A 27,916-nucleotide genomic window follows, 5' to 3' on the forward strand; every position below is an offset into this window, starting at 1 on the left:
AGCACGGAGTATTTGATATTTTCCTTGCTTTAGACATTATATACAACGCGAATTAGCTATTCATTTATGAGGTCAACACCAAAATAAAAAGAATTTTTGTTTCCCCTCCACCCAACTGGTTGATTTATTTTGTTAATAAGATCATTTAGGGGTGCCTGGGTGGCTCAGTCGGTCAAGTGTCCGACTTCGGCTCAGATCACGATCTTGTGGTTCGTGGGTTTAAGCCCCGCATCGGGCCCTGTGCTGACAGCTCAGAGCCTGGAGCCTGCTTCGGACTCTGTGTCTCCCGCTCTCTCTGCCGCTCCCCCACTCATGCTCGCATACTTGTGCTTGCTCTCTCTCACTCGAAAATAAACATTAAAAAATATAAAAAAAAAATCATTTAGCCTACTGAATTGATCTAGTGGTGACCACAGTAATGCAAATAGTAACAACTAACATTTTGATAACTGCTTCTATGTGCCAAGTACTCTTCTAGATGCTGTATAGTAGCCTTATGAGGTCTTTTACTCATTACATCTCTAGGACGTCATTGGGCTTTACAGTGAAAGCTGGTAACTCTTGATCTACCGTCACATCCCCATTTTGCAGATGAGGGAACTGAGCTATAACGTACCCAGCACTGCTCTGTGCAGGAAGTTCTGCTCCCTTGCTCTTTTTTCTTTAAATGTACTCCCAATGCTTCACAGTGGCCTGAGGGGACAAAACAAATCAAGACTCAAATGACAACTGAAATTTGTTGAAAAGATCAAAGGGAAGTACTTCACGTACACAGTTGTCAGCAGAATCCAGACAGCTCAGTGGTCGAAAAAAAGGTGGTTTGTCAGGCAGTGTGTTGAACGGCTTGTGCTGCTAGGGACACAAGCATAGGCTCCGTGCACTGATCGTTGATCTTCTTAAGTGACGATCAAGAGATATTTAAGAAATCTTGATTCAGATGCTTTCTGAATCACCCAAGGCAGATTAAATTGATATGGTATTGAGGAGGCTACTTGTCTGATTCTTCAAAAACCTGTCAAGTATTGCTGTATTAGGAATTTACCATATATGATCAACCACATCTCTCTCACTGGTCATGTTATATTATTTGTTAACCTTTTTTTCCTCACTTGTTAATTTTTTTTTAAGAGACAGAAACAGAGCGCAAGCAGGAGTAGGGCAGAGAGGGAGACACAGAATCTGAAGCAGGCTCCAGGCTCGGAGCTGTCAGCACAGAGCCCGGCGTGGGGCTTGAACTCGGGAACGGTGAGATCGTGACCTGAGCTAAAGTAGGACACCCAACCGACTGAGCCACCCAGGCGCCCCTGGTCATGTTATGAAGTTAAGTCATTTGAATCTGAGTATTTAGAAAATACTCAAGAGTTTAGTTTCCATTACATATTTGCCTAGATTGGAATATCCCAATATTTGTATTGAATTTCCTATAACTACTCTGAAGAGTTAAATTCTTCTACCCACTGGTCTGGTTTATAATTTCATAAAGTAGGGAATAGTGGAGTAATTAGAAAAATGTCATTGACCTCTCCATGTTAAATATACCGAGCCTTGTATGTTAGACTTGGAACTTAAAATACAAAACAAGTAGCTAATTTCTGATAGTAGAATCATTTAAGTATGCATTTATGTTACTACTTTTTCCAGAAAGTTAGAATTTAAGTATTTTTGTGGTTGGCTGTCTTTTCCCCGTGGTCGGGGAGATGCCACTTTCTCAGGTGGCCTCTTTCTAAAGGGACTGTTTACACCTAGTTTGCCAATAAGGAAATGAGGAAGGAACTCTGAGTTCAGATTTGCTCCCCACCCAAGCCGAGCCCTGTTTTTCTGTTGTTACTCAGAAACACAATGGGGTGTGTGTGTGCGGAGGGGAGATAACTGCCTGAGTGACACGGGGGCCGTCCTGGGAGGCTGGCTGTGCATCTCCTCAGAGCCTCAGAGTCTTTGGCTGCTGCTTCTGGCTCCCGGAAAGGTAGTGCAGGCCGTGCCGTGAGCTCCCCGGACGGATGCCGTGGTTCTGTCCGCTCTTGGTGGTGATGGGCGAGTCTCTGCCCACGGGCCTGAGAGACCTGTCCATTTGGTCAGGGGAGGGGAATGTGGGTGTTGGGGTTGTGGCGGGAGCTCTGAGGTTTGCATTTTCGGCTCTGTGTGCTCTCATCACACTACCGTGCATACCTCCTCTAATGACAGTTGTGTAGGTGTCTGCGTCTCAAGAGACCAAGCTTTTGAAGACACAGAGTGCGTCCCTCCAGGACCGGGTGTGGTGCCTAGTTCATAGCAGCAAATGATAACCATATGGGGAAGGATTCCCCGGCCCCCGTCTCCTTCACTCCCCTGGCAGAGAGCGGGCGGGAGCTGAGCCAGAGCTCTTGTTCCACATTTCTTGGTGTCCTTTTTTCTATATTGTGATAGCCTGGCGCTTTAGTAGTGCTTTAACAAAATTGGCACCGTGGTATGCTCCTATCAGTGAGTGTTAATGGCTCGTTATTTATTATTAACTGTTAGATTTTATTAATGTACCAAAGTTTTCTCCATCTGTTAAACGCATTTTGTAAAACGGTAGTGTTAGTACAAGATCAAGTAAAGAGATGTCACTGGGAAAAGGTCGGGTCAATTTAAGGCATTGCTTATATATTTGTAGAAAATGTTTTTAAAAGAAATGATCAATCGCATGTTGTAGAGCAGTGATAGTTTGAATTTTATTAATATTGGAAACTTTGGTTCGATGTAAAGTGTTACAAAATTATTGATGAGGATGAAAGTGAAAATAAGTTGCTAGAATGCTTAGCTAATAAAGACCAGTAAATGCCTGTCTGAGTTTATGTTCTCCTACCTCATGCCTTCCCAAAGCATTTTTAAGGGGGTGAAGATTAAATAACACTAGGTCAGTTAAGAGGTTAGGAATTTTTTATAGAAGTGTAGTAAACTCCCCAGAGACCATCCCTGTAGCCAGGGCGTGGTTTTGCAGCCACTGACGGCCAGGCCAGAGCAATTCGTGACTTATTATGCCAGTTTGTAGCAGCCTTTTACTTTACAGCAGCAGAATTACTTCTGCTATTTCAGCTGCTTTGACCAAGCCTTTCAGGGTCATTTTGCTTCACTTTGAGCATGTTTGGCACATAATGAGGATAAATAGTACTCCACTGAAGTATAGTGGTAACGACAACAGAAAAAACTCCCATGACTGTTTTTCTGAACTTTCCCTTGCTAATAAAAGGTGTTCGCCGACTCCATGAACATCAAGAATAATGGGAATAATGCAGAGGACAGTCCGATTGCAAGGGAGGATGATTATTGCAAAAGCTTAGTGAGGATAGGTTAGGATAGGAGAGAGATGTTAGTTTAGAAATACAACTCAGCTCAGAGCAGGGACTAATTTTGACAGAAGCATCCTAAAGACTTGACAAGAAACAGCCGAGGAAGGTGTTGAGCTGAGTAGCATGTTAGAAATATCTGGAAGCCCAGTAGGTAGCCTGAAAAGTTTGCTGTGCATATTACCGTTTTTATGTTTGCCCTGCAGTGTTCTTTGGGGGAAATGTTTTGAGGGCCAAATTAACTTTTTTTCTTCACCACACATGTTTACAAGTAACGTGGAAAAGAAGACAACCTGAGAAGGTGGTTGATTTCAAGTTTACTTTTAATGTGTCTTCTGGAGTGTGTAGGGTCGTGGGGGCAAATCCCATTTAATTCATCTTTAAAAAAAAAAACATTTTATTTTGTTTTATCTTAAGATTATTTTGAGTGAGAGAGAGAACGCATGTGCACGCGCACACAAGCGAGGGAGGGGCAGAGAGAGGGAGAGAGAATCCCAAGCAGACCTCTCACTGTCAGCGTGGAGCCTCATGTGCGGCTCAGACTCACAGACCATGAGATCGTGACCTGAGCCGAAACCAAGAGCCAGTTGCTTAACCAACTGAGCCTCCCAGGCGCCCCTCTGACTCTATCATCCTTAGAAAATTGTCTTGCCGTTAATACAGACTAGCACCGTTTTCCCTATCCACGGTTACATTGAAGTAATCTTCGAAAACCTGACAGCTTGGGTCCCTTCACGTGTGGTCCGTGGACGGTCCGTGAGCCGCACACCTTCTGTAATTTTCTGCCTTGGTCTAATCGAGCCACATCTGTGTAACCGCTCGCCACGGCAAGAAGAGTTGACCGTGCCGTAGCCCTTTCTTCGTCGTCGAGGTTTGTACCACGTGTAGCTGTGGACGTTGGTCGGGGGATACTAGGTCTGCAGAGCCTCTCCTGATTTTTTTAAAATGAGAAAAGGGGTGTTATTTACGGCAGCTCATTAAATTTGTCAGGGCAGGTATTTATTCCACTTCAGTGATGAGGGAACCAAAGGACAGACAGGTGAAGTGACTTACCCCAGAGCCACATGGCTAGGAAGTGGTAGAATTGTTATGCCCTGAGTATTTTGAAGACTGTGCCCGGTGTCCTGTGTGTCACGTTGCTTGTGTCTCCTCTTTGTGTCTTCCACTGTCTTGATGTCAGGAGGTGCAATAGAAGTACAGTGGCTTTTGCTAAAAGGATTTTATACTCTAATTGTGAGTTCCTTTGAGAACCCTTGCCATGACAAAGCTTTGAGGCGATTTCTGCTTCTGCCTGTTTCTTTCACTTTCTTTCCAAATTTCTGTAACCCTTTAAACTTTTCCTGTCGCCTTTTAAAATACAGTTAGGTGCTCACCAGGTGGCCTCACTGCTGCCCAGGTGGACAAGCTGTGTCGATAGGAGTGAGCAGAGCCCGTGGTCAAAACGAATGGTGCCCCCCCCCTCCCAGAGCTTCACCTCTTCCTTCCCTAAAGGTTGCTTGTGGTCCGCAGATGGTCTCTGCTTCTCTTCCGAAGGACTGTCTCCTGTCACTGCCATTCCCGAGGCTTAAGATTATCCTAGGGATGACGCTCAGGAGCGTCCTAAGTACAGGCCCCCATTCAGAGTCGGGTTCTGCTGCCGCTTTACCCGTGTGACCACGGGCACACTCTGTGCCTCAGTTTTACCTTAATCTTTGAAATGAGGATAAACCATTACTGTACTGAGTTGTTGTAAAGATTACATATGATGTCTGCAGCAGCTAAGAGTACCTCTCACAGCTGAAGCACCCCCAAATGATCGCTGTTATTATTGTTTTCACTACTTTAAAAAAAGAGTAGGGGCACCTGGGTGGCTCAGTCAGTTAAGTGGCCAACTTCAGCTCAGGTCATGATCTCATGGCTTGTGAGTTCGAGCCCCACATCAGGCTCTGTGCTGACAGCTGGGAACCGGGAGCCTCTTCGGATTCTGTGTCTCCCTCTCTCTGCCCCTCCCCTGCTCACTCTCGGTCTCTGTCTCTGTCTCTCTCTCTCTCTCTCTCTCTGTCTCTCTCAAAAATAAACATTAAAAAAAAAGTAGTAAAAGGCTACTTGCTCCGAGGTGTATCCAGGTGGCTTTTTGATTTGTTACTTATTTAGGTCTTTCTTGTGAAGGATCTTAGTTTGAATAGGTGCTATGTGTGTGGGTAGTTCAGCTGGTAGTTCTTTCATTTGGGGTTCAAGCAGAACCTCTTGGTGGCGTGGTCTTTATGTGCCCAGGCTGGTCTGGGTGGAAACACTTATGTTTCCCCTTTGTTGCAGGGACCAGGCAAAGGTGCAACTCGTGGTCGCTCTTGTGGTCACCCCGGCAGCTCCCTGCCCGGCTGCATCATCTCTGTTCTTGATACAGCTGTTCCCAGCTCTGCCACGGCTCCCACAGACTGCTCGTGTTCGTGGCAGCCTTGTTACAGCGGTTTCTTCCCCCTTGTTTCCAGCAGCAACAGCTTGTGGTCCAGAATGAGGAAAGGAATCAAATCCCACTTGACATTTAATCGTTATCTTTAGTTGCCCAAAGACTATTTAGTGTGATGCTTCAGTCGAAACAGAATTTGTCCTCTTCAAAGTAGTCTGTCTCCGTGTGAAAGAATCCATGAGGTGGGTTAGATGTGAGCTGGTGATGAAGGAAGGGCTATAAAGTCTAGTGGCCATTCTTCTGGCACATACTTCTCTGAGGTCTCACCAAGTGCTGAGCATCGGTGTATCAGTGAACAAAATAGGCAAGAGTCCCTGCCCTTGGGGAGCTTCCAGTCTAGAGACAGGGACTTTTCAGCACCTTTCCACACCTCCCAGTTTGCTCACGTTAAAAGCCCGAGTGTTTACAGCGCCCTAAAAGTCCCTGAAGGATTTGCTGCCCCCCCCCCCCACCACCTTACCTTTCTGATCTCATTGCAGGCCATTCCCCCTTACCTTACTGGTCTCCATGCTGTTCCTCGAACATGCCAGGCACATCCCTTTCTAGTTTCTAGGGCCTTTTGCTTGCTCTTCCTCTGCCTGGAGTGTTCCTCTAGACAAATCCTTTCAGCTGCCTTCTTCATGTCCATCATGTCTAAATATTACCTTTCCAGTGAGGCCCACCCTGACCAACCTATTTAAGGTTTTTTTTTTGTTTTTTTTTTTTAACGTTTATTTTACTTTTGAGACAGAGACAGAGAGAGACAGAGCATGAATGGGGGAGGGTCAGAGAGAGAGGGGGAGACACAGAATCTGAAACAGGCTCCAGGCTCTGAGCTGTCAGCACAGAGCCCGACGCGGGGCTCGAACTCACGAATCGTGAGATCATGACCTGAGCTGAAGTCGGACGCTTAACCGACTGAGCCACCCAGGCGCCCCCTGACCAACCTATTTAAACATAACCTATCACCTTTCCAACAATCCTGACCCCCTTTTCCTTGCTCTATTTTCCATAGTATTTGCCAGTTTTTAACATATAATTTACTTATTTACAGGACCTAAGTTTAAAGAAGGCAGGGATCTTCATTTTGTTTACTGAAGGCATGCCATGTGCTTACCTAGGTCAGTTAATTGGCACATAGTAGATATCCAGTAAACATGGTGAATGAATGAAAATGAAAAGTATTGTGGAAAAAATTATGAAAGGTGTATTAGTTTCCAAGTTAACCAAACCTTGGTGGCTTTAAAGCGACAGAAATTGATGCAGTTCTGGAAGCAGGAAGTCCACAATCAAGATGTTGGCAGGACTGCACTCATTCCTTGCCTCTTCCAGCTTCTGGTGGCTCTAAGCATTCTTTAACTTGTGGCCCCTGTTACTCCGTCTCTGCCCCCGGAGTCACATGGACTTCTCTCTGAAAACTCCCTCCGCCTCTCTCTCTCACAAGGACACATGTAATCACACTTAGGGCCCATCTGCATAATCCAGGAGAAGCACCTCCTGTCAAGATTCTTATCACATCTTTCGTCATACAGGGTAATATTCACTCTTGCCATATGAGATAATATTTACAGATTTCAGGGATTAGGATGGGGAAATCTGTGTTTCGTTCTGCCCCAAATCCTTCTTGGGGCCACCATTCAGCCCTTTGGGGTTCAGGGGATCCTTTGGTTACAGGAGGAATTGCTGACCCCGGGATACCACCTAGTGGAACACTGAATGCCAGGAAAACCAGAAGACTGCTCTTACCCGTTTTCTTCTTACTGAAATGTTAATTGAAGTTACATTTTGTTTTCACATTTCACATTAAACGCACGTACACATGCACAGAGAAGAGCACACAGGATGATATATATATATATATTTTTACACTTATTTATTTTTGAGAGAGTGAGACAGCACAAGCGGGGGAGGGGCAGAGATAGAAGGAGACACAGAATCCGAAGCAGGCTCCAGGCTCTGAGCAAGCATTCAGCACAGAGCCCGACGTGGGGCTCGAACCCATGAACTGTGAGATCATGACCTGAGCCGAAGTTGGTCACTTAACCAAGTGAGCCACCCACGCGCCCCGAGCACACAGGGTAATATTACAATTTCCGTGTACTTGTCTTCCCCAGTTGTTAACATATTTCCATATTTCCTTCATATCGTCCGTTGTCCCTCTTATAAGGAAATAATCATTTCAGATAAACTCCAAATCTCCTATCTTCCCATTCTTATGTCCTTTTTCCTCCCTACCCACATAGAAGCAATCACTATCGGTAATTTGGCACGTGATCAGTGCATGGTTTATGTGGTTAAAAGTTACCTCTCTATAACTATTTGTACATAATATATGGAGTGGTGTGTGTGTGTGTGTGTGTGTGTGTGTGTTCTCTCTCTTCCAGCTGCAGAATATGTAAATCTCAGAGAGGGCCTCTGGTTAGCCTACCTCGGCTCACATGCCAGTCAGTACAGTGCCTGTTGGATCAGTCCGTGGGCTTGGTTGACGGGGTACCCTGATTGCTCATGCCTACTCCCCCTGCGGCCTGGGGGTCAGCATGCTTTGTTTGCAGCTCCTGTCAGGGTCTCCCGTGTTGGAAGGATTGCCATAGGAGCAGGTGGGGAAAGGATTTGGGGCAGACAAAAACACAGATTTCCACTCGAGTTTCAAGTTTGAGCTTGGACATTAGGTCCTCTAGGAAGCCTTCCCTGACTTCTTAGATCATGCCCTGTCCCTTGCACTTACAGCTCTTGTAGTTGTTATCATGTGGTGCCTTCGTTTCCCCCTCCTTCTCTGGAGGTGTGCTCGTGGAGGGCAGAGACTGTGTCTGCCTTGCTGTTGTACCACAGGAGATGTGAGGTGTGGCGGGCCCTTACGTGCTCACCGTGTGTGTACCTTACTTCCTTCGAGCAGGTTGTGTGGTGCGTTTGCCCCTGCCTTTTTTTTAATTTTTTTTTTTTCAACGTTTATTTATTTTTGGGACAGAGAGAGACAGAGCATGAACGGGGGAGGGGCAGAGAGAGAGGGAGACACAGAATCGGAAACAGGCTCCAGGCTCTGAGCCATCAGCCCAGAGCCTGACGCGGGGCTCGAAATCACGGACCGCGAGATCGTGACCTGGCTGAAGTCGGACGCTTAACCGACTGCGCCACCCAGGCGCCCCTGCCCCTGCCTTTTAGGACCATTACATGCCCCGTGGTTCTTTTTACATCTTTTGGTATATATGGGTGATTTGGCCCTGACTGGGATTTTCTTTTTTTTGCGTGTGTGGAAAGCAGTTTCTTCTCTTTCTTATTTAATAGTGAAAACTCAAGGAAAGATGTAATTGCTAAAATGCAAACTCATACTTCCTCTGTCAAGTCTTTGAGTTGGGCCCTGCCAGGCCTTTCCCATCCCTGTCTCCCCTCAGCTCTCCTGTGTGCTCCGTAATTTCTTTCTAACCTCAAATGTGCCATCAGCAGAATAGGTTTTATGCAGGCTTACTTCTGAATACCTTCTGAGCATCGGGAGAACTTGGATTTCAGTAGATAGAAGTTGCGAATCATTCTAATGATTCTAAGAATCATTCTAATTCTAAGCTGCAAATCGTTCTATTTAACGGGTAGTAGGGATAATATTAGTGACGGTCCTGGCAGTCACCGTTGGCTGAATGCTGTTTCTGCGCCGGCATGTAATGAAGGTGTCGTCCTGATGTCTGTTACACAGGTGAGAAAACTGGAGCTTGGAGGGCTCAGTGATCTGTTCAAGTCCTCTCAGCTCCTGAGTGGGGGAGCTGGGAGTCCCAGTCCTGACGACCACGCTCTGCGTCCTTCTGTAATTGGGAAGCAGAAGGCTGGAGTTTGGTAACAGAAAAGGACATCAGACTGATCACAGATGAGGAGTGCAGTTTCTGCCATAAAGCGGTGGTGAACATAAAGAGCATGAGGGAGAATGAACCCAGAGCTTAGAATAATACTCCCATGACCTCTGCGAGGAGAGAAGCAGCCAAGGTGTGTGTAAGTGGGGCTGATGTCCTTTTCTGTTACCAAACTCCAGCCTTCTGTTTCCCAATTACAGAAGGACGCAGAGCGTGGTCCTCAGGACTGGGACTCCCAGCTCCCCCACTCAGGAGCTGGGAGGATTTGAACAGATCACTGAGCCCTCCAAGCTCCAGTCTTCTCACCTGTATAACAGACATCAGGACGACACCTTCATCTACATGCCGGTGCAGAAACAGCATTCAGCCAACGGTGACTGCCAGAACCGTCACTAATATGCCCAGTCATCAAGTGGCACCACGTGACCTGGAATTTTGGAGAAAGCGTTTGAGAAATACAGGGCATCCAGCACCTTTTCCGTCTCCTGCATGCTAGTTGGTCTGCAGACCTGGGACTCTGGCCACAGTAAGAGTCATTTAGCCGGGAAGGCTTACATGGAGCAAAGCACAGTGAATGTACGAAGCTCTGTGGGAGAGACAGCCAGAGAAGTTGAGAGCAAGTACGCAGTGGAGTCTGATCATATGCTACCGTTGTTATTAAAGACGTGTACAAGGCCATCGACGCTGCTTTCTTTATTTGTGCTGTTTTAATTCAGTGTGTACAAGGGCTTTGATAGGTTCCATCTGGATCTTAGTGTCTATCTCCTAACCTTGTATTTCCTCTAAAGTCTTGTATTATTTAGCTCTGAATTCTCTTACCATGAATGTTTTCAGGAACTTAACCCCTACAGTGGGAGGAGATGACTGATACCCCTGAACCCGATAGGATAATCTGTGCTCTTTGCAACCTGTCTCCTATACTGGGTTACCGCGAGTACCTTCCAGGCAGGGATGCTGTTTTCTGCCTTTACAGTACTTGGCTCAATTCTGTATTAAGTAAATACTCGTTTATAGTTGGGCTACACGTGCCCCGTGCGCCATAGGTCTGTGTTCCCAGGGGGGTATCGTGTTTCCGTCCAGAGAGGGCGTCTGTGGGGTAAATGGATGGTATTAAAATCGGGCTGGGTTTTATCCCCTCCAGGTGGCTTCACAGCGCATTAGCTCAGTGGACCTCTCGTGCTGTAGCCTGGAGCACCTGCCTGCCAACCTCTTCTACAGCCAGGACCTCACGCACCTCAACTTAAAACAAAACTTCCTAAGGCAAAATCCCTGCCTACCAACTGCCAGGGGGCTCAATGAACTGCAAAGGTAAGCATTCCGAAATGGGTAGATGATTAGAAAGGGGAGAGGATGTCAGCCTCTGGTTGTTTCTGGAATATTCTGACCTAAAAGCCCACAGTGTATAACTTTTCTCTTTCAGAGGGCGGGGTAATAGGACTTTATTAAAGCAAGGACATTATCAGTTTTACTCTGAAAATTTTTTCAAAGTCCCTGCCTTTGAAACAAGTGATTTATGATATTCATTAACTGGATGGATCTGTGTAAGAAGAATATTTTCTCTTAAAAACACTTCTGCTTCTTAACCTGTCTGTGGCAAGTTTGTTATTTGGTGTCTTCCAAACTGCAGAGGTTCAGTCAGATTAAATTATTTCTTTTGAAATTTATAAAAGTTGAGGGGTTTTTTTTTTTTTCTGTGAAAAGACATTTCCCTAGCAGTTTAAGAATTAAGGTTTAAATCCACTAACACACCATGTCCTCTGAGTGATTAGTGTTGGCTTTCAAGAGTCAAATGTTAGAGGCGCCTGGGTGGCTCAGTCAGTTAAGCGTCTGACTTCGACTCAGGTCATGATCTCGTGGCTCTTGAGTTCGAGCCCTGCATCGGGCTCTGTGCTGACAGCTCAGAGCCTGGAGCCTCCTTTGAATTCTGTGTCTCCATCACTCTCTGCCTCTCCCCTGCTCACTCACTCTCTCTTTCTCTCTCAAAAATAAGTTTTAAAAATTTTTAATTAAAAAAAGTAAAATGTTAAATGAAAAGCGTCTGCTCCTTTATAACTGGGGAGAAGGGACTTTGAGTATACCTAAAGCAGGTTTAAGAATTTACTATATTCATTTCTTTTTTAGAGCAATGATCATTCTTTATTCTGTGGTAAATTAAGCCTCTGATACTTACATATTTATTGCAGATTAATGAGACTATAACTGCAGAAGAATGTAACTTTTAAATAAATAATGAATTTTTCATTTTTTCTAAATGACTGCTAATGATCCCAGATTAAACTATGGTAACTTACCACTGTGATTACGTGTTTGTGGTTTTTAACATCCAGAAAGAATAACCTAGTAAATATTTATTATACAGTGTGTGCAGGTATGTAGTTGGAAAAGAGAAGAGCATTCTAATTGTCTTTTCAGATTATCGTGAATAGTCTTCTTTGATCCTATACCAAAACTTGACAAGTAGTCATCTCTTAAATGTTGGTTCCGGTATGGAATCCAAAACCCTGTCGTTGAACTTTAAAAAATTCTTTTACATTAGGTTCTTTTGGTCTTTCTTGCACTTTGAATCCTTGCCCACGTATCATTTTACTGTATTAATTGTTGGTCATTTGGAAAATTCTGGATCATTAGATAATGAAGATATTACAAACGTTAACACATTTTATTGTGCAATTTCAAGACCTCACAGGTGTTAATATCACCACTGATCTTATCAGAAAAATCTTTAAGTATTAGGAAGCTATGAAGTTCACTGTAGGAACAAGTCTTCCAAAATTTTGATTTTTATTTTGGAAGCTTGACGGCTATCCTTGGCAACAAATACTGTCAGTTGTTTCTCCTGAAATGACCTTCTCACTTGAGTGTTGTAGAGAAACTGTCTGCCAAACACCCGGGTCTGGGTAGCGGGCTGGTCAGTTGTCCTTCCATGTAACAAAGGTATTCCAGGAGTTATTAACTCGTTTGGCTCACAGCTCAGATAATCATGCACGTGTTTTCTTTGAGATAAGCATCCTACTGTGGTACACAGCAGAGATGCCTTTTACATGCTTCCTGTTTCACCACCCAGAAGATAAAGGAGATGTGCACTCAAGGGTCGAGATGCAGCGCAAATAACTTTTTGTGACATCATGAAGGACATTTTTAAGGAAAAAGAACATTACCGACTATTCTTTGCCTTGAACTGAAGTCCAGTTGACGTCTCTTTGTTTCAGGTGTACCACGTAGTGGTCTGACAACTATATACCTTACAAAACTATATACGCTAATATATACGTCACCACAAGTTACCCTGTCACTCTTCGAACTGCGCACTATTACAGGATTATTGACTCTATTCCCTGTGCTGTCTACAGATATTTCAAAGAGTATTTTTGCTGTGATTGCCTGGTAGAGCCGAATACAGTGACACGTGGCAGGCAGGTGCGGTACTGACCTGGTTATTTAGGCAGTAAGAACTCCCACCAGGATGTTTCGCTCAACTACCTCCTTATTGTTCCCTGGAGCCAATGGATACAATGAGAGGAAACCACAGTGAAATCCTTGAACTTAGGTTTTTATATGCCCTAAGTATTGATAATAACGTTTTTACTGACATTATCATAATAAAGTTACTATGGTTTTTATTTTTGCCAAAGCGTCGACTGCGTCGTGATTCAGTCTGTTTTTGAGGTTTGAAATTATTTTGAAATATTTTTGTGTATTTCATAGCACTGCAGGCTTCTGCACTTTCATTACAGAACATCAAGAACTCCTAAGACACCAACAAAGAGGCGTTGGAATTCATTCAAACCATTGTTTCGTTTTAGAGATGAGTGGAGGGAGACGTTAACTGTCAAATTCCGATTAATGGTTACGTCCTATGAGGCAGTTAGGGGGTAGGATTAGGGAATGGTCTGAAGACGGTTTCAACGATATTCATAATATTTCTTTCTTTTTTTTTTTTTTTTAACAATTTTTTGTAATGTTTGTTTATTTTTGAGAGAAAGAGACAGAGTGAGAGTGGGGGAGGAGCCGAGAGAGAGAGAGGGAGACACAGAATCCGAAGCAGGCTCCAGGCTCCGAGCTGTCTGCCCAGAGCCCGATGCGGGGCTCAAACTCATGACCTGAGCCAAAGTCAGATGCTTAGCTGACTGAGCCACCCAGGCGTCCCCATAGTATTTACTTCTTTAAAAAAAATTAGATGGGAGTGGGGGAGAGGGGAAAATGGGTGACAGGCATTGAGGAGGGCACTTGTTGGGATGAGCACTGGGTGTTGTATGTAAGCGAAGAACCATGGGAATCTACCCCAAAAACCAAGAGCACACTTTGCACACTGTACATTAGCCAATTTGACAATAAATTATATCTAAAAAAATAATAAAATGAAAATTAGGGGCAATTATGACAAAAAATGTTAATATTTGGAAAAGCTGAATAGTGGATACTTGAATGATCATTATTATTTTCTGTATTTTTCTATTTGCGTGTTTCATAATGATTTCAAAATTAAAACCTAAACACAAAATCAAAGTGCTTCTAATTCCATGGGGGGCTGTGACACTCCCAAGGAGCCAGCATTTGTGGACTAAACACATAAATACGCAGGTGAACAGATATTTGGGCCGTTGTCCTGCCTGTTAATTAGCTCTTTCCGAGTTTCCTGATTGGCCTTCTCTATCTGTTGATGCTACATCGATACATTTCTCTTCTACCCTTACTTCTCCTGTGCTCCCCGTCTCTCAGCACACAGCCTCTCCACCAGCTGTCAGAGGAAGGACTTCCCTCTCACCTGGACACGGCAGGGGCTTTGCAGAACGGTGGCCTTCCTGTCATTTTCCTGCTGCAGCCCACACACTCCAGTTTTCTTGCCTGCTGTTTCGTACATTCCTTGGTTTTGTTTCATACTTTAAAAATTTAAACTTTTTTTCCATCAAAGTAACGTTCTATGCAGATTTTTTCAAAGATCGTAGTAAGAAACTTACAATAAGACTTACATAGAGTTCTTAACGATAAGACTTATGTAATAAGAAATAGGTGCTTGGACCTACAGCCTGTCCTTATGCCCCAGTCCTGCTCCTCAGGCAGCCGCCTCTGAGTCTTTGGCTCTTTTTGCTGTTTTCCTCCATCTTCTGAAATACTCTGCATATACTGCCATTTTAGCATTTTTTGTTATTGGGCATTATCTGCTGACTTATTACATGGAAGGGGAAGATTTCACCCTTTCTCATTGTCAGGCCATGTGCACAAACTGCTGCTTCACCCATGACGAGGTGTCAGCTTTGGTTGTCCTTATCGTGAGCATGGAGCTGTGGCCCACAGCTGAGGACTCAAACGCAACGGTTCCGCTTTCTTTCTTGTGCTGCCTGGAGTGTAGCCTCTTGCTCGTGTGCTTTCCTTTTTCTCTAGCCTTTCTAAGTTTTCTGACAGAACTCTAACATTCTTCTTGACACCTTTTTCTTGGACACCTCTCCTGGAGTCAGGGTGGGGACTTGCCTTGTAGGCCTGATGCACAGCTGTTGTCCTGGGATGACCTTCTGGCATTTTCCTGGTAGTTCCCTTTTTGTCTCCCCTGTGTTGGACCTGTAGTTTTCTGACATCTAGTAACTTCAAGAAAGATTTGGTCTACTCCCTCTTTTTAATGGAGTATCTTCCTGAGAAAGGGGACATGGTATTAGACCATGTCTGAAAATGCTATTTTCTCCCTCTTGAGTTGGCTGGCTTGTAGGTAGGAAAACAAGTGTCCCTAGAATTCTGAAGCCAGTGCACCATTATTTTCTAGCTTCTACCGTTGCTATTAAAAAGTGTTACACTATTCTGATTCTTCTCTTGGTACGTGATCTTTTGTCTTTCCTTTTTGTTTGCTTGTTTTGTTGGTTTTAGACAACCTCCAAAAGATTTTAGGATATTCCTTTTATGGAATTATTATCCTAATATCTCTATTAATTTCAGCCATTCTGACGAATGCTTGATCTGAAAAAAGGTGTGTCTTTCAGTTCTGGAAAATGTTCTCATTATGGTGTTTTGATAATTTTCTCCACTGCCTTGTTTTTCTCTTTTCTTTCTCTGAATTCCTGTTAGTTTGGGGTGGTGGGGGGAGGACTTCCTTGTTTGTCTTCTGATTTTCCTTTCCCTTTGTCTTAAAGCCCAATTTCTTGATGGGTGTTCTCTGCTTCATCTTAACTCTTTGGAATTTCTGCTGTCTTTATTTTTCAAGAGCTCTTTCTTGTTCGTTTTTTCATTTGTGTGCGTTTTAATAGCATTCTGTCCCTTTTTTCCTGGGTGCATTTCTTCTGTTTCTGAGGACATGAAATTTATTTATTTACGTATTTATTTCCTTCTTACACTGCCTTGATTTCTTTTTTTCCTGTTTGTGTAGGTGTCTGACTTTTGCGCCACAAATGTAACTATCTGGTGATCCTTTGCTCTCTGTTCCTATTTAATGGTGAGTCACCGAAATGTGAATCGGGTGCCGTGACATATGGGCAGGGTTTCACCGCCATACGGCTTCCCTGCCATGGCTCTCAGGGGTTAGGCTGTGGTTTGGGGAACTTCCAGAGACAGCACCTGCAGCTGTTTTCCCTAGGGCACGTCAGTTTTACTCCTGAGGAATCCTTTGGTCTTCTCTGTGCGTAATGTGTGCCGAGATTCACGAAGAAGAGTGGGGAAGAGAGCTGGAATCACAGGGTTTAGTGTATGGATTTTTAATTGATCCCCGTTTTCAGAACAGTGTTTTCTATTAGGCCCGAGGTCTCTGAGCTGGGGACTCTCCAGTTTCTTCCAGGGAATAAATTATCTTCTGCTGGAAACAGGGAGGGGGTCTGGGGTCTAACTCCTCCTTATAGAAGCTTACGAAGTCTTTTTGCAGAAGTAGAACAAAAACACGGAAAAGGCACAAGTATGAGTGATGCTTTGGTGCGTTTTCACGAAGCGAGCCCATCCATGTAACCAGTACACAGATTCAGAAATAGAATATTCCTGGCACCTGGGAAACCCTCCTGTGCCCCTCCTCTAATTACCCTAAAGATAATCACTATCTAGACTTTTAAAAAATTTTATTTTTATTTTTATTTTTTTGAAGTATTCATTTATTTTTTAAAATTTACATCCAAGTAAGTTTGGCATCTAGTGCAACAATGATTCCAGGACTAGATTCCTTAATTCCCTTTGCCTACTTAGCCCATCCCCCCCCCCCACAACCCCTCCAGTAACCCTGTGTTTGTTCTCCATATTTAAGAGTCTCAGGTTTTGTCCCCCTCCCTGTTTTTATGTTATTTTTGCTTCCCTTCCCTTGTGTTCATCTGTTTTGTGTCTTAAAGTCCTCATATGAGGGAAGTCATATATTTGTCTTTCTCTGACTAATTTTACTTAGCATAATACCTTCTATTCCATCCACATAGTTGCAAATGGCAAAATTTCATTCTTTTTGATGGCCGAGTAATACTCCATTGTGTGTATGTGTATATATATTAATGCGTGTGTATATATATTAATGCATATATTAATACACACACACTACATCTTCTTTTTCCATTCATCCATCGATGGACATTTGGGCTCTTTCCATACTTTGGCTGTTGTTGATAGGGCAGCTATAAACATTGGGGCGCATGTGCCCCTTTGAAACAGCATACCTGTATCCCCTGGATAAATACCTAGTAGTGCAATTGCTGGGTCCTAGGGTAGTTCTATTTTTAATTTTTTGAGGAGCCTCCATACTATTTTCTAGAGTGGCTGTACCAGTTTGCAATCCCACCAGCAGTACGAAAGAGATCCTCTTTCTCTGCATCCTCGCCAACATCTGTTGTTGCCTGAGTTGTTTATATTAGCCATTCTGACTGGTGTGAGGTGGTATCATTGTGATTTTGATCTGTATTTCCCTGATGATGAGTGATTTTTTCATGTGTCTGTTGGCCATCAGGATTTTTTTTTTTTTCTAATTCTTTTTTTTTTTAATTTTTTTTTAATGTTTATTTTTTATTTTTTTTAATTTTTTTTTTCAACGTTTATTTATTTTTGGGACAGAGAGAGACAGAGCATGAACGGGGGAGGGGCAGAGAGAGAGGGAGACACAGAATCAGAAACAGGCTCCAGGCTCTGAGCCATCAGCCCAGAGCCCGACGCGGGGCTCGAACTCACGGACCGCGAGATCGTGACCTGGCTGAAGTCGGACGCCCAACCGACTGCGCCACCCAGGCGCCCCAACGTTTATTTATTTTTGAGACAGAGAGATACAGAGCATGAACAGGGGAGGGGCAGAGAGAAAGGGAGACACAGAATCTGAAACAGGCTCCAGGCTCTGAGCTGTCAGCACAGAGCCCGACACGGGGCTCGAACTCACGGACCGTGAGATCATGACCTGAGCCGAAGTAGGACGCTTAACTGACTGAGCCACCCAGGCGCCCCCAGGATGTCTTCTTTGGAGAAATGTCTATTCATGTCTTTTGCCCATTTCTTCACTGGATTATTTGTTTTTTGGGTGTTGAGTTTGATAAGTTCTTTACAGACTTTGGATACAAACCCTTTATCTGAAATGTCATTTGCAAATATCTTCTCCCATTCTGTCGGTTGCCTTTTAGTTTTGCTGATTGTTTCCTTTGCTGTGCAGAAGCTTTTTATTTTGATGAGGTCCCAGTAGTTCATTTTTGCTTTTGTTTTCCTTGCCTCCGGAGACGTGTTGAGTAAGAAGTTACTGCGGCCAAGGTCAAAGTGGTTTTTGCCTGCTTTCTCCTCAAGGATTTTGATGGCTTCCTGTCTTACATTGAGGTCTTTCATCCATTTTGAGTTTATTTTTGTGTATGGTGTAAGAAAGTGGTCCAGGTTCATTTTTCTGCATGTCGCTGTCCAGTTTTCCCAGCACCACTTGCTGAAGAGACTGTCTTGATGCCATTGGATATTCTTTCCTGCTTTGTCAAAGATTAGTTGGCCATACGTTTGTGGGTCCATTTCTGGGTTCTCTATTCTGTTCCATTGATCTGAGTGTCTGTATTTGTACCAAAAAAAAATTTTTTTTAATGTTTATTTGGGGTGGGGAGAGAGAGAGAGAGACAGACAGACCATGAGTGAGGGAGGGGCAGAGACAGGGAGAGAAAGAATCTGAAACAGGCTCCAGGCTCTGAGCTATCAGCACAGAACCTGACTCGGGGCTTGAGCTCGGGAATGGCGAGATCATGACCTAGGCTGATGTCGGACATTCAACCAACTGAGCCACCCAGGCGCCCCTAAGCTTTCAACAGCCTAAATGAATTTTGCCTGTTTTTGTACTTGATACAAATGGGTAGTGTGTAGTGATGTCCAGCTTCTTTCCTTTGCATTTAAAAAAATAATAATACATATGAAGTTACATATTATCAGCTCGTACTTTATAGTGAGCAGTATAAAGCCTTGACTTTGGTTAAAGTGGAAGGTTTTTCAGTTTTACACTGCAACAAAGGTTTCCGTTTTCCTCCCGTTGCTTTATGCCCTGGGGGAGATAGAGTGAGAGGGGGTCTGAGCAGTTGGTGAGCGGCTGTTGTGTTGCCCTTTGGAAAACAAATGGGCTTTAAACCAATTTTTTCCCCACCACGTACTACTCTGAACCGTTTGTCCCCTACCCCCATTGTCCAAGAAATATTTTACCGCAGAGTTCTCAAAGTAATAAATTTGTAAGTATGGTATATACAGGCACGCACCAACACACACATACTTTGTGCTAGGAATTGAAATCATGTATTTTTAAAACTTATATTTATTCTCCAGAAAGCTTTAATATAGCTATTCCATGTTGATACAGTTAATATGGCAGATTTGAGATATGCCATATATGTAGTTGCTTATTTTTATTTGTGTGTTTAGGAAATTTGTGCTATAGATATGTGGATATTTCATATTTCACAGTGGATATGTGAGAGAGGTACCAGAGGGGAACTTATTACATTTCTGTCTAAGTCTCAAGGAATGAATTTTTAGATTCTCAGAGTTAGTTAGGGCAGATATCCAGGGAGTTACTTTAAGTACAATGCATTTATAACAGGTCAGAGTTCTGAGACTTTTTCTCTTGACCACATGCCCCCTTAATTTTTCTTCCTATTGGAAATTCTTGCCTGAAACAAATGAGCTATTTTCACAGAACATTTACGTTGGTATTTGCAGCAGTATTCTAAATCTGGAAAGATGGCTTGCTGATGTACACACATAGGCCAGCAGTTTCAGAGGGAAAACATTGTTCTTGGAACTACCACTGTTTGTTTTTCCTTTATTGGCATTGGAACTCTTCAAGTTAGTTTTCAAAATACAGAGGAGAGGCAAAATCAGAGCAATTTTTGGTAGTTTAATGGTTTATTTCCTGATTATGTATGTTACTGTTAATTATAACGCATTATTGACCTCTACTTTGTTAATAGATAGTACTTCACATACATCAACTAGAACCCCATTTCGATGACCCAGATGGTATTACTACCAACATTATTATTACTCTCAATGGATAATTTTTTAAAATACAATAAGTTTCTTTGTGAAGTCAGTGGAGAGGACAACTTTTTTGCTGGTTATTTATTTATTTATTTATTTATTTATTTATTTATTTATTTATTTATTTATTTATTTATTTTTGAGAAACAGAGAAAAAAAACACAAACGAGTCGGGGAGGGGCAGAGAAAGGAGACAGAGAATCCCAAGCAGGCTCCCTATTGTCAGCACAGAACCTGATGCAGGGCTTGAACTTACCAACCAGGAGATCATGACCTGAGGCTGAAGAGTCAGACACTTAACCAACTGAGCCACTGAGGTGCCCCAAATTTAGTTCTTTTAAAATGGTCATTTGTTAAAGTTTAATGGGTAGTAATATTGCACTGAAGAGTCTAGAGTTTGTAAAGGATGATAAAGAGTTCTTTTATGCTGATATCCAATGCAGTGTTTACAAAGAGCCGTGTAGAGAGCAAACTCAGAAGCAAAGTTTGATAGTAATAACTTGTGTATGCATGTTTCTGTAGCTTTGTCCATGGTATTTGGAAAGTTTGCCATTTCAGTTGACTTAAATGTCTTCATCTTAGATCATTTTAATTTACTCATTTCTTCTGCCTACCACTTTTTTGGATAAGCCTGCGTTTTAGTAAGTATTTGATGTATTGTTGGTAATTAAAACACACACTTCAACTGCTTCATTCTGCATGTTGGAAATTAGACAAATTATAAAAGAATTACTCATATAAGTACAAATTGATTCTAATGTTTCAATTGTGTTAATAGCTGGTGGTTATCTGTCACTTCCATTCATAAATAAGGGAAGTAAATCTGATTTCCAGCTCTTGCTGTTGGTAGGTGAGTTGGTATAGAAAAACAAAGTTAACACGGCTAGAGGGCCAGCAAGTTCTAGGAATGGAGTTGGTTTTTTTATAGGAGGATTACGAACTTTAATTTCAGTGGAAGTTGGGGTTTCAAAATACTTGGTAAACCACGTATGTCTGCAAAAAATTTTTTTAAGATCTTATTTTTAAGAAATCTCTACACCCAGTGTGTACTCTACCAACTGAGCCAGCCAGGTGCCCATGTCTGCAAATTTATTAATATACTTTTTACCATATGTGATCCTGAAATAGGCAAACAAACAAACAAAACCTCTCAAATTTACCACTGACTTTTTTTTCCCCCCCCAAACATTCTTCTTTGGATAGTGAACTTTGTTGCTGTTTTGTTACTGTGCTCGGTTTCACAATATTTTATGCAATAGTTAATAGACAGCCTGCTCTCATGAAGAGGCAATGTGTAGGAATAGCAGTTTGCTTCGGCTTCTAGACATTTGTTGTTGCATTTAAGTTTTGCCTGAGTGACTTTACTGAGACTTTTGTAAGAGCTGACTTCAGCCTGTCACCTTTTTAACTGCTTTCTGTATTTATCTTGTTTGCTTCAAATTCCTAGAGAATAGGGATCTGTTCTTCCTCAGAGGGAGGACCTTTGCCAGGTGGGCCATTAAATACATACTTGGTAAACAAATGAATATGTGAGCGAATGGTGGTGGGACTTATCTGTATTCATTGAACTCTGTGTTAAGAATACACCACTTCCAGGGCTAAGCATCCGACTTCAGCTCAGGTCATGATCTCACCGTTCGTGAGTTCGAGCCCCGTGTTGGGCTCTGTGCTGACCCCTCAGAGCCTGGAGCCTGTTTCGGATTCTGTGTCTCCCTCTCTCTCTGCCCTCCTCTATTTGTGTGCGCACTCTCTCTCTTTCTCTCTCTCTCTCTCTCTGTCTCCCCCTCCTTCCCCCCCACTTCAAAAATAAACATTAAAAAAGAAAAAGAATACACCACTTCTTTGCAAAAGTATTTCTGGCAGCTTGTAGAAGCGAAGTGTTTCTCCTCGGTTGAAGGTAAGATGAGAGGACAGCCTGCTTGGCGAGGTGATTCAGGAAAGATTACGAAGAAAGAGATTCTTGGGGTGCCTGGATGACTCATTTTAAACATCTGACTCTTGATTTCAGCTCAGGTCATGATCTCAAGGTTGTGAGGTCGAGCCCCACATTGGGCTCCATGCTGGGCACGGAGCCTGCTTGAGATTCTCTCTCCTCCCCCTGCCCTTCTCCTGTGCTCACTTCCTGTCTCGAAAGAAAGAAAGGAAGAGAGAGAGAAAGAGATTCTTTTTTTAAAAAAAAAAAAAAAATTTTTTTAACGTTTATTTATTTTTGAGACAGAGAGAGAGCATGAACGGGGGAGGGTCAGAGAGAGGGAGACACAGAATCTGAAACAGGCTCCAGGCTCTGAGCTGTCAGCACAGAACCCGACACGGGGCTCGAACTCACGGACCACGAGATCATGACCTGAGCCGAAGTCGGCCGCTTAACCGACTGAGCCACCCAGGAGCCCCGAAAGAGATTCTTTAGAAGGGATTTGAAGTTGGAAAAGGAAACATAAGATTTTATTTATTTAAAAACTTTTTTTTAAACATTTATTCATTTTTGAGAGACAGAGACAGAGCATGAGTGGGGGAGGGGCAGAGAGAGAGGGAGACACAGAATCCGAAGCAGGCTCCAGGCTCTGAGCTGTCAGCGCAGAGCCCGACGCAGGACTTGAACCCACAAACCATGTGATCATGACCTGAGCCAAAGTTGGACATTTAACTGACTGAGCCACCCAGATGCCCCAGGAAACATAAGATTTTAAATGGACAGTATGATATTGGACTTCCTAAAAAAAAAAAGAAAAGAAAAAAAAAATCTATGGGTCTATTCACCATTCTCTAAACATACTTCACATTCACCTTGCAAGGAATGTGCTGCTCCCTCTGCTTTTCAGCTGCCAAACCCAGGCTCAACCCAGTGAATCCTCCTTCCCTTCAAAGCACATTTGTAGTGACTTTTGTTTCTTGAAGCTTTTATTTCCCCTTTCCACGTGGCCTTTGCCTCTTCTGAACTGTTAGCTTTCTCTGTACTTAATGCACTCACCAAGTATACTTTTTCTTTTTTTATTTTATTTTATTATTTTTTTTTTTCAACGTTTATTTATTTTTGGGACAGAGAGAGACAGAGCATGAACGGGGGAGGGGCAGAGAGAGGGAGACACAGAATCGGAAACAGGCTCCAGGCTCCGAGCCATCAGCCCAGAGCCCGACGCGGGGCTGGAACTCACGGACCGCGAGATCGTGACCTGGCTGAAGTCGGACGCTTAACCGACTGCGCCACCCAGGCGCCCCAAGTATACTTTTTCTAATAAACATTTGAAAGCTTCAAAAATTGCCATCTATGTAAAGTCCTTGAGAATGGAGGTAGTTTCCTTATCTTTGTCTTCCCTCTCTGCTGTCCCCCCATATTTAGCCAGAGATATAATATATAAAATCATATATATATGATGTCATATGACAAGCCTCTTAATAAATATGTGTTGAATTTGTTGGTTCTCTCACCACCAAACCACCAAAGATAATCAGAGAAATATGATCTTAAAACTTTCAGAAAAGAGCATTGAAAAAAATGCTTTGAACAGTGGCACCTTTTGGTGTATTTAGTGCTTGGGTGACTATTTGAAGGGGAGGGTAATCATTTAGAATGGTTGTAGATCTATCACGTTACACCATATAGCACCTAGAGATCAATTTCAAGGAATTTAGGAGTAAGCATGTAATTGTGTCCCATAGGCTGTGTTATAAAATCAGTATAATGCAACTTAAGGTAAAGATTATAATTACCTTTGGGTCAAGGAGAGAGTGAGTTAAAGACTTGGAGGAAAGAAGTGGTTTAATCTATCAACGGTGTTTTAGCTGAAAAGTGTAATAAGAGGGACAAGAACGAGCAGCGGCTTCTCAACTGGGAGAACCGTGGGGAGAAGGAATGAAGTTGAGTTGGGTATACAAGTGTGTGGGCAGAGTAGAATGAAAGTTATGAAGAAATGAGCGTTGAAAAACTCATAATTATGCCTGGAATTTATCAAGCACCTTTCTTCTTGGAAAGCTCAATTTTCTACATTTTCAATCCCCACGGAGGGGAAAACAAATGACCTTACTTCCTACTCTGTTCTTTTGGGGATCTTGGCATTCCAGAGCTACAAAGTTACTCATTTTTAATTACTTACTCACACCAGAAGTTCACATTTCCAGGTGTTTAAAGAAAGAGAGATTTTAATATGTTGTTTTTATCAGTAATTTCTGAAAACTCACTTTCTGTGGGAGTAGTGATGACTCACTCACTCACAGCAGAACCAGGAGTGGTGTGCTAAAATCCTTTGGTAGCCCATTTGCCAGACCCGGAGCTGCAGTCCTTAGCCCGATTGCAGCTTCTTTGAAGATGTGCCGTCATACAAAATATACTACAAGCAAACAAGAGCTAAGTGCTGGAGAAAGGGGGTGGCTGATGTGTATTAGAGAACTCTTAGCACCTATGCGGCTCTGGGATGAGGACCCTCGGGAAGGATTTCCACTACACGGGTGTGGCGAGGTTTGCCAGAGGTGTGAGGAATGTCATAGACTGTGTGGAATGCCCTTCCCAGCACTGGAAGTGCCTTGAGTACACAGCTTTGCTTTACAGATGGAATTTTGATCCTCTTGGGAAGCTTTCCATCTCACACGACTCCCGTTTTCCTTCCCCGTCAAAGGGAAGCCTGTACTTGGTGGTTGGGGCACTGATACCGCGTAGCCTTTGGTCTTCCCCTCGGTGTGGGCTCCCAACCTCATTTCTGAAAATAATAGCCGATTTTCTTCTTCCCTCGCGTGGCGCATGTAGAAGAGGGAGCTCAGAAAGAAACAAAAGATTTCTTTATCGGCCAGACTGTATTAAATTACAGTTGCCCCTATTGACTTCTTGGGATCCTTTAAGATGTTTAACTTTTTTTTCCCCCCCACTTAAATAAAAAGAAAGAAGGGATCTTCAGAAGCCTTGGCTTGATTCCAGTGAGGCTATTGTATTCTGGCCAATTCCATTCTTCTGTTCTAGTCAGCTCCTTGCTCTGCTCTGCAAGCTGTAACTCAAGGCAAGCGGTTAATATTAAACACAATATTTGTAGTATTTGCTATTCCGAGTGGAAACCAACTTTTCACTCTGCAGAGCTCTTAGGATGATGATAAGCGTGCAGGGAGAAGCCAACCGATGCTTATTTTGTGGTTTTTAATGATGAAGTGCCCGCCTTGGGAACATGATTACTGTCCTTACTGATGACTTCTGGAAAAACAAAAAACAAAAAAACCTTCGGTTGCCAGTGTGAGAACACCGAAGGAAACCAATCATGCCCCTCGTTCTCCCTCCCTCCTCTGCCTCAGGTCACACACGACTCTCTCCAGCCCACTCTGGAGCTCCTTCTGACCACGCACTTGTGTCACTTTTGAAAAGGAAAGACCCATGAGAGTTGCTGTTATTCCTAAGAGTGCCTGTAATTTTGATGTCACTCACCGTGCTCTCCATGGTAACAGAGCCGTGGATGGGAGGAGTCGCACGCCTGCTGTCATTTCCCACGGGTGGGTTAGGATGCTGGTGCCAGAGCTGGCAGGATATTTCACAGTGGCTTCTCTAAAGGAGGGCACACCCATCCCTCTCTGCCGATGTCTTTGGGACGTATAATTAACAAGAGAACCCCAGGGAAAGTCTGACTTTCCAAATAGTTTTCTTTTTTCCGATTGTAAGATGTCTGTCACAATGCAGCCTTTTTTTCACCCCACGTAGAGAGGTAGGATGGTGTGCAGGGTGTGTGTGTGTGTGTGTGTGTGTGTGTGTGTGTGTGTGTGTGTACACGGGGAAGCACAAGGGAAGCAGAGGATATCTGATTTACATGATAGACAAATCCATGCATCCTAGCATAGACTGTTTCACTCCTTTGTTCAAATTTTTTTCATAGGTAAATAGCAGTGTCTTCATCTGGAACTTGAGGGGTGCTCTGTGCTTAGTCTTTAAGCACCCTCTACAAGCCGTTCTTTCTGTTTTAACGCTGTCATTGGCTTCATGTTTCCCAAGCCTACCCTTTAGTTTTTGCCCTCCAAATCAACGTTTCTCAAAATATGATTTACGAAATGCTTACATCAGAATCACATGGGGTATTTACAGGAAACAGAGATGCCTGGTTTTCATGCCATCCCTGCAGGGTCAGGACCTCTGGTGATAAGAGCCAGGAGAACTGCATTTTTTAACAATGCATGCGACATTTGAGATACTGTCCTGCTACCCTGTTCTCTTCTCTTCCAGTCCCCATCTCCCCATTGAACTCTTGTGTCCCTTTGATAAAAGTGAGTTTTCTTTTCTGTAGATACTCGGGATTTTTCCCCCCAGTAAGTTTTCATCTTATGCTTTGTATTATAGCAGCTTTGCTCCCAAACTAGTCATAAGTTCCTGGAGGGTGAAAACCATGTGTGATTCACATTTGTATGCTTCACACACCTTTGTGCATAATAAGAACTCAGACAACGTTTAGTCAATGGATGGCTCAGACTTTTACTGTACCTGTAAACTTTTGGGTGATGGATTTTTTTCTGTTACCTACCAGATATGCTTGGTTTACTTGTGATGTGAGCTTAAGCTACTCGTGACCTTAGCTTATGTTTACTTTCTCCTTTGATAATCTGATATCTTTGATAGAGATGCTATCTGGTTTTCATTTTTATGTATCTTGTATGACTCAGCTGGGATTTTATCCAAGTATACTGTGTAGATCTTCTCTTTGTCTTTCTTCTGAGAAGTGGAAATAGAGATGTTTTCTGCTTTTTGCAGAAATAGTTTTACGCTTTTTGTTCTTTGTCCTACTTGATAGTGCTTAATATTAAACATCTCTTGAATAATGTTGCAGTTGAATTGGCTGTGGGCAGATCTGTTAGTAAGAAAATGAACAAAATGTTGAATAAAGAAATTATTTCATAGGAAAGGTGTGTTTAACTGTAACATAATAACTTACCTCTTGTTTGTGTTTTCGGTGATTATATCACCAGTTTATGAAAGAAACAGAAAGTGACAGACTTATGCTGCTTGTGACTCACAGTTTTCAAGAATTTAGTTAGTGTAGGGTTACTGTAGATTACTGTAGATCTAGTGACTGCTATTTCCGCATGATTACTGTCCTGTGATTTGGAGTGGTTTCCTAGATAATGTACTTGACTCATGGGAACCTTCACTTGCACGTCTCCCCCACCCTGCCTGTGGGTAGGAGCTCTGTCTTGTTGACTACGTAGGTTAACTTAGCCTAGGTCTGGCACGAAGTAAGTAACCAATAAGTGCCTCCTGTTTGAATTATTTTATAATTATTTTAATGTTTGTTGATTTGTGGGGGGAAGGGGGGGAAGCTGGGTAAGGACAGAGAGAGCAAGAGGGAGACGCAGAATCCGAAGCAGGCTCCAGGCTCTGAGCTGTCAGCACAGAGCCCAACACAGGGCTCGAACCCGCGAACCATGAGATCACGACCTGAGCTGAAGTAGGACGCTTAACTGACTGAGCCACTCAGGCACCCCAGATTATTTTAAAGGAGGATTAAAATAGCAATGTCTCTCTTTAGGGAATGCTTTAATTTGCCATGATAGCAATATGTTCAATGTAATTGTTGCCAACACAGAGTGTTCTCTATTTCCTCGATTATTGTTTTGGAAAAACTATGTCTGTGAGTTGTAGCTTTAGTATACTTATTCTGTGGCAATTCTTAAGAAAATTTTGCCCAAATACTTTTGTGGCTGTAAATTTTCATTTTTATCCAGGATATGCATGTGTTTGTTTTCTGATCATATGAAAAGGTGATAAGCCTGTTTAGCTTGAACTGAGAGTCATTTATGGTGATTAGGATTAAGATGGGATGGTTTCTGTTTATTTTGGCTCAAGTGTTGAGAAGCTGGATGTGTGCACCTTAGCATTTGTACATTTGTAAGTGTGCTGAACCTCCCAGGAAAGCCTGGCAGGTACTCACTGGGTCTGAGTCCAGTGACTCGGTAGGGACAACAGGAAA

At 43.0% G+C, this 27,916-nt stretch overlaps 1 protein-coding gene across 1 annotated transcript in view; it reads left to right on the forward strand.

Annotated features, from left to right (window-relative positions):
• Positions 1-27,916, forward strand: part of PHLPP1 (PH domain and leucine rich repeat protein phosphatase 1) — a 214,557-nt gene that overhangs the window by 120,532 nt on the left and 66,109 nt on the right. Inside the window, 1 exon segment of the mRNA XM_045458800.1 lies at positions 10,708-10,874. Coding sequence (XP_045314756.1) covers positions 10,708-10,874 — 167 coding nt within the window.

This window comes from Leopardus geoffroyi, chromosome D3 (genome assembly GCF_018350155.1).
Source record: "Leopardus geoffroyi isolate Oge1 chromosome D3, O.geoffroyi_Oge1_pat1.0, whole genome shotgun sequence".
NCBI lineage: Eukaryota > Metazoa > Chordata > Mammalia > Carnivora > Felidae > Leopardus > Leopardus geoffroyi.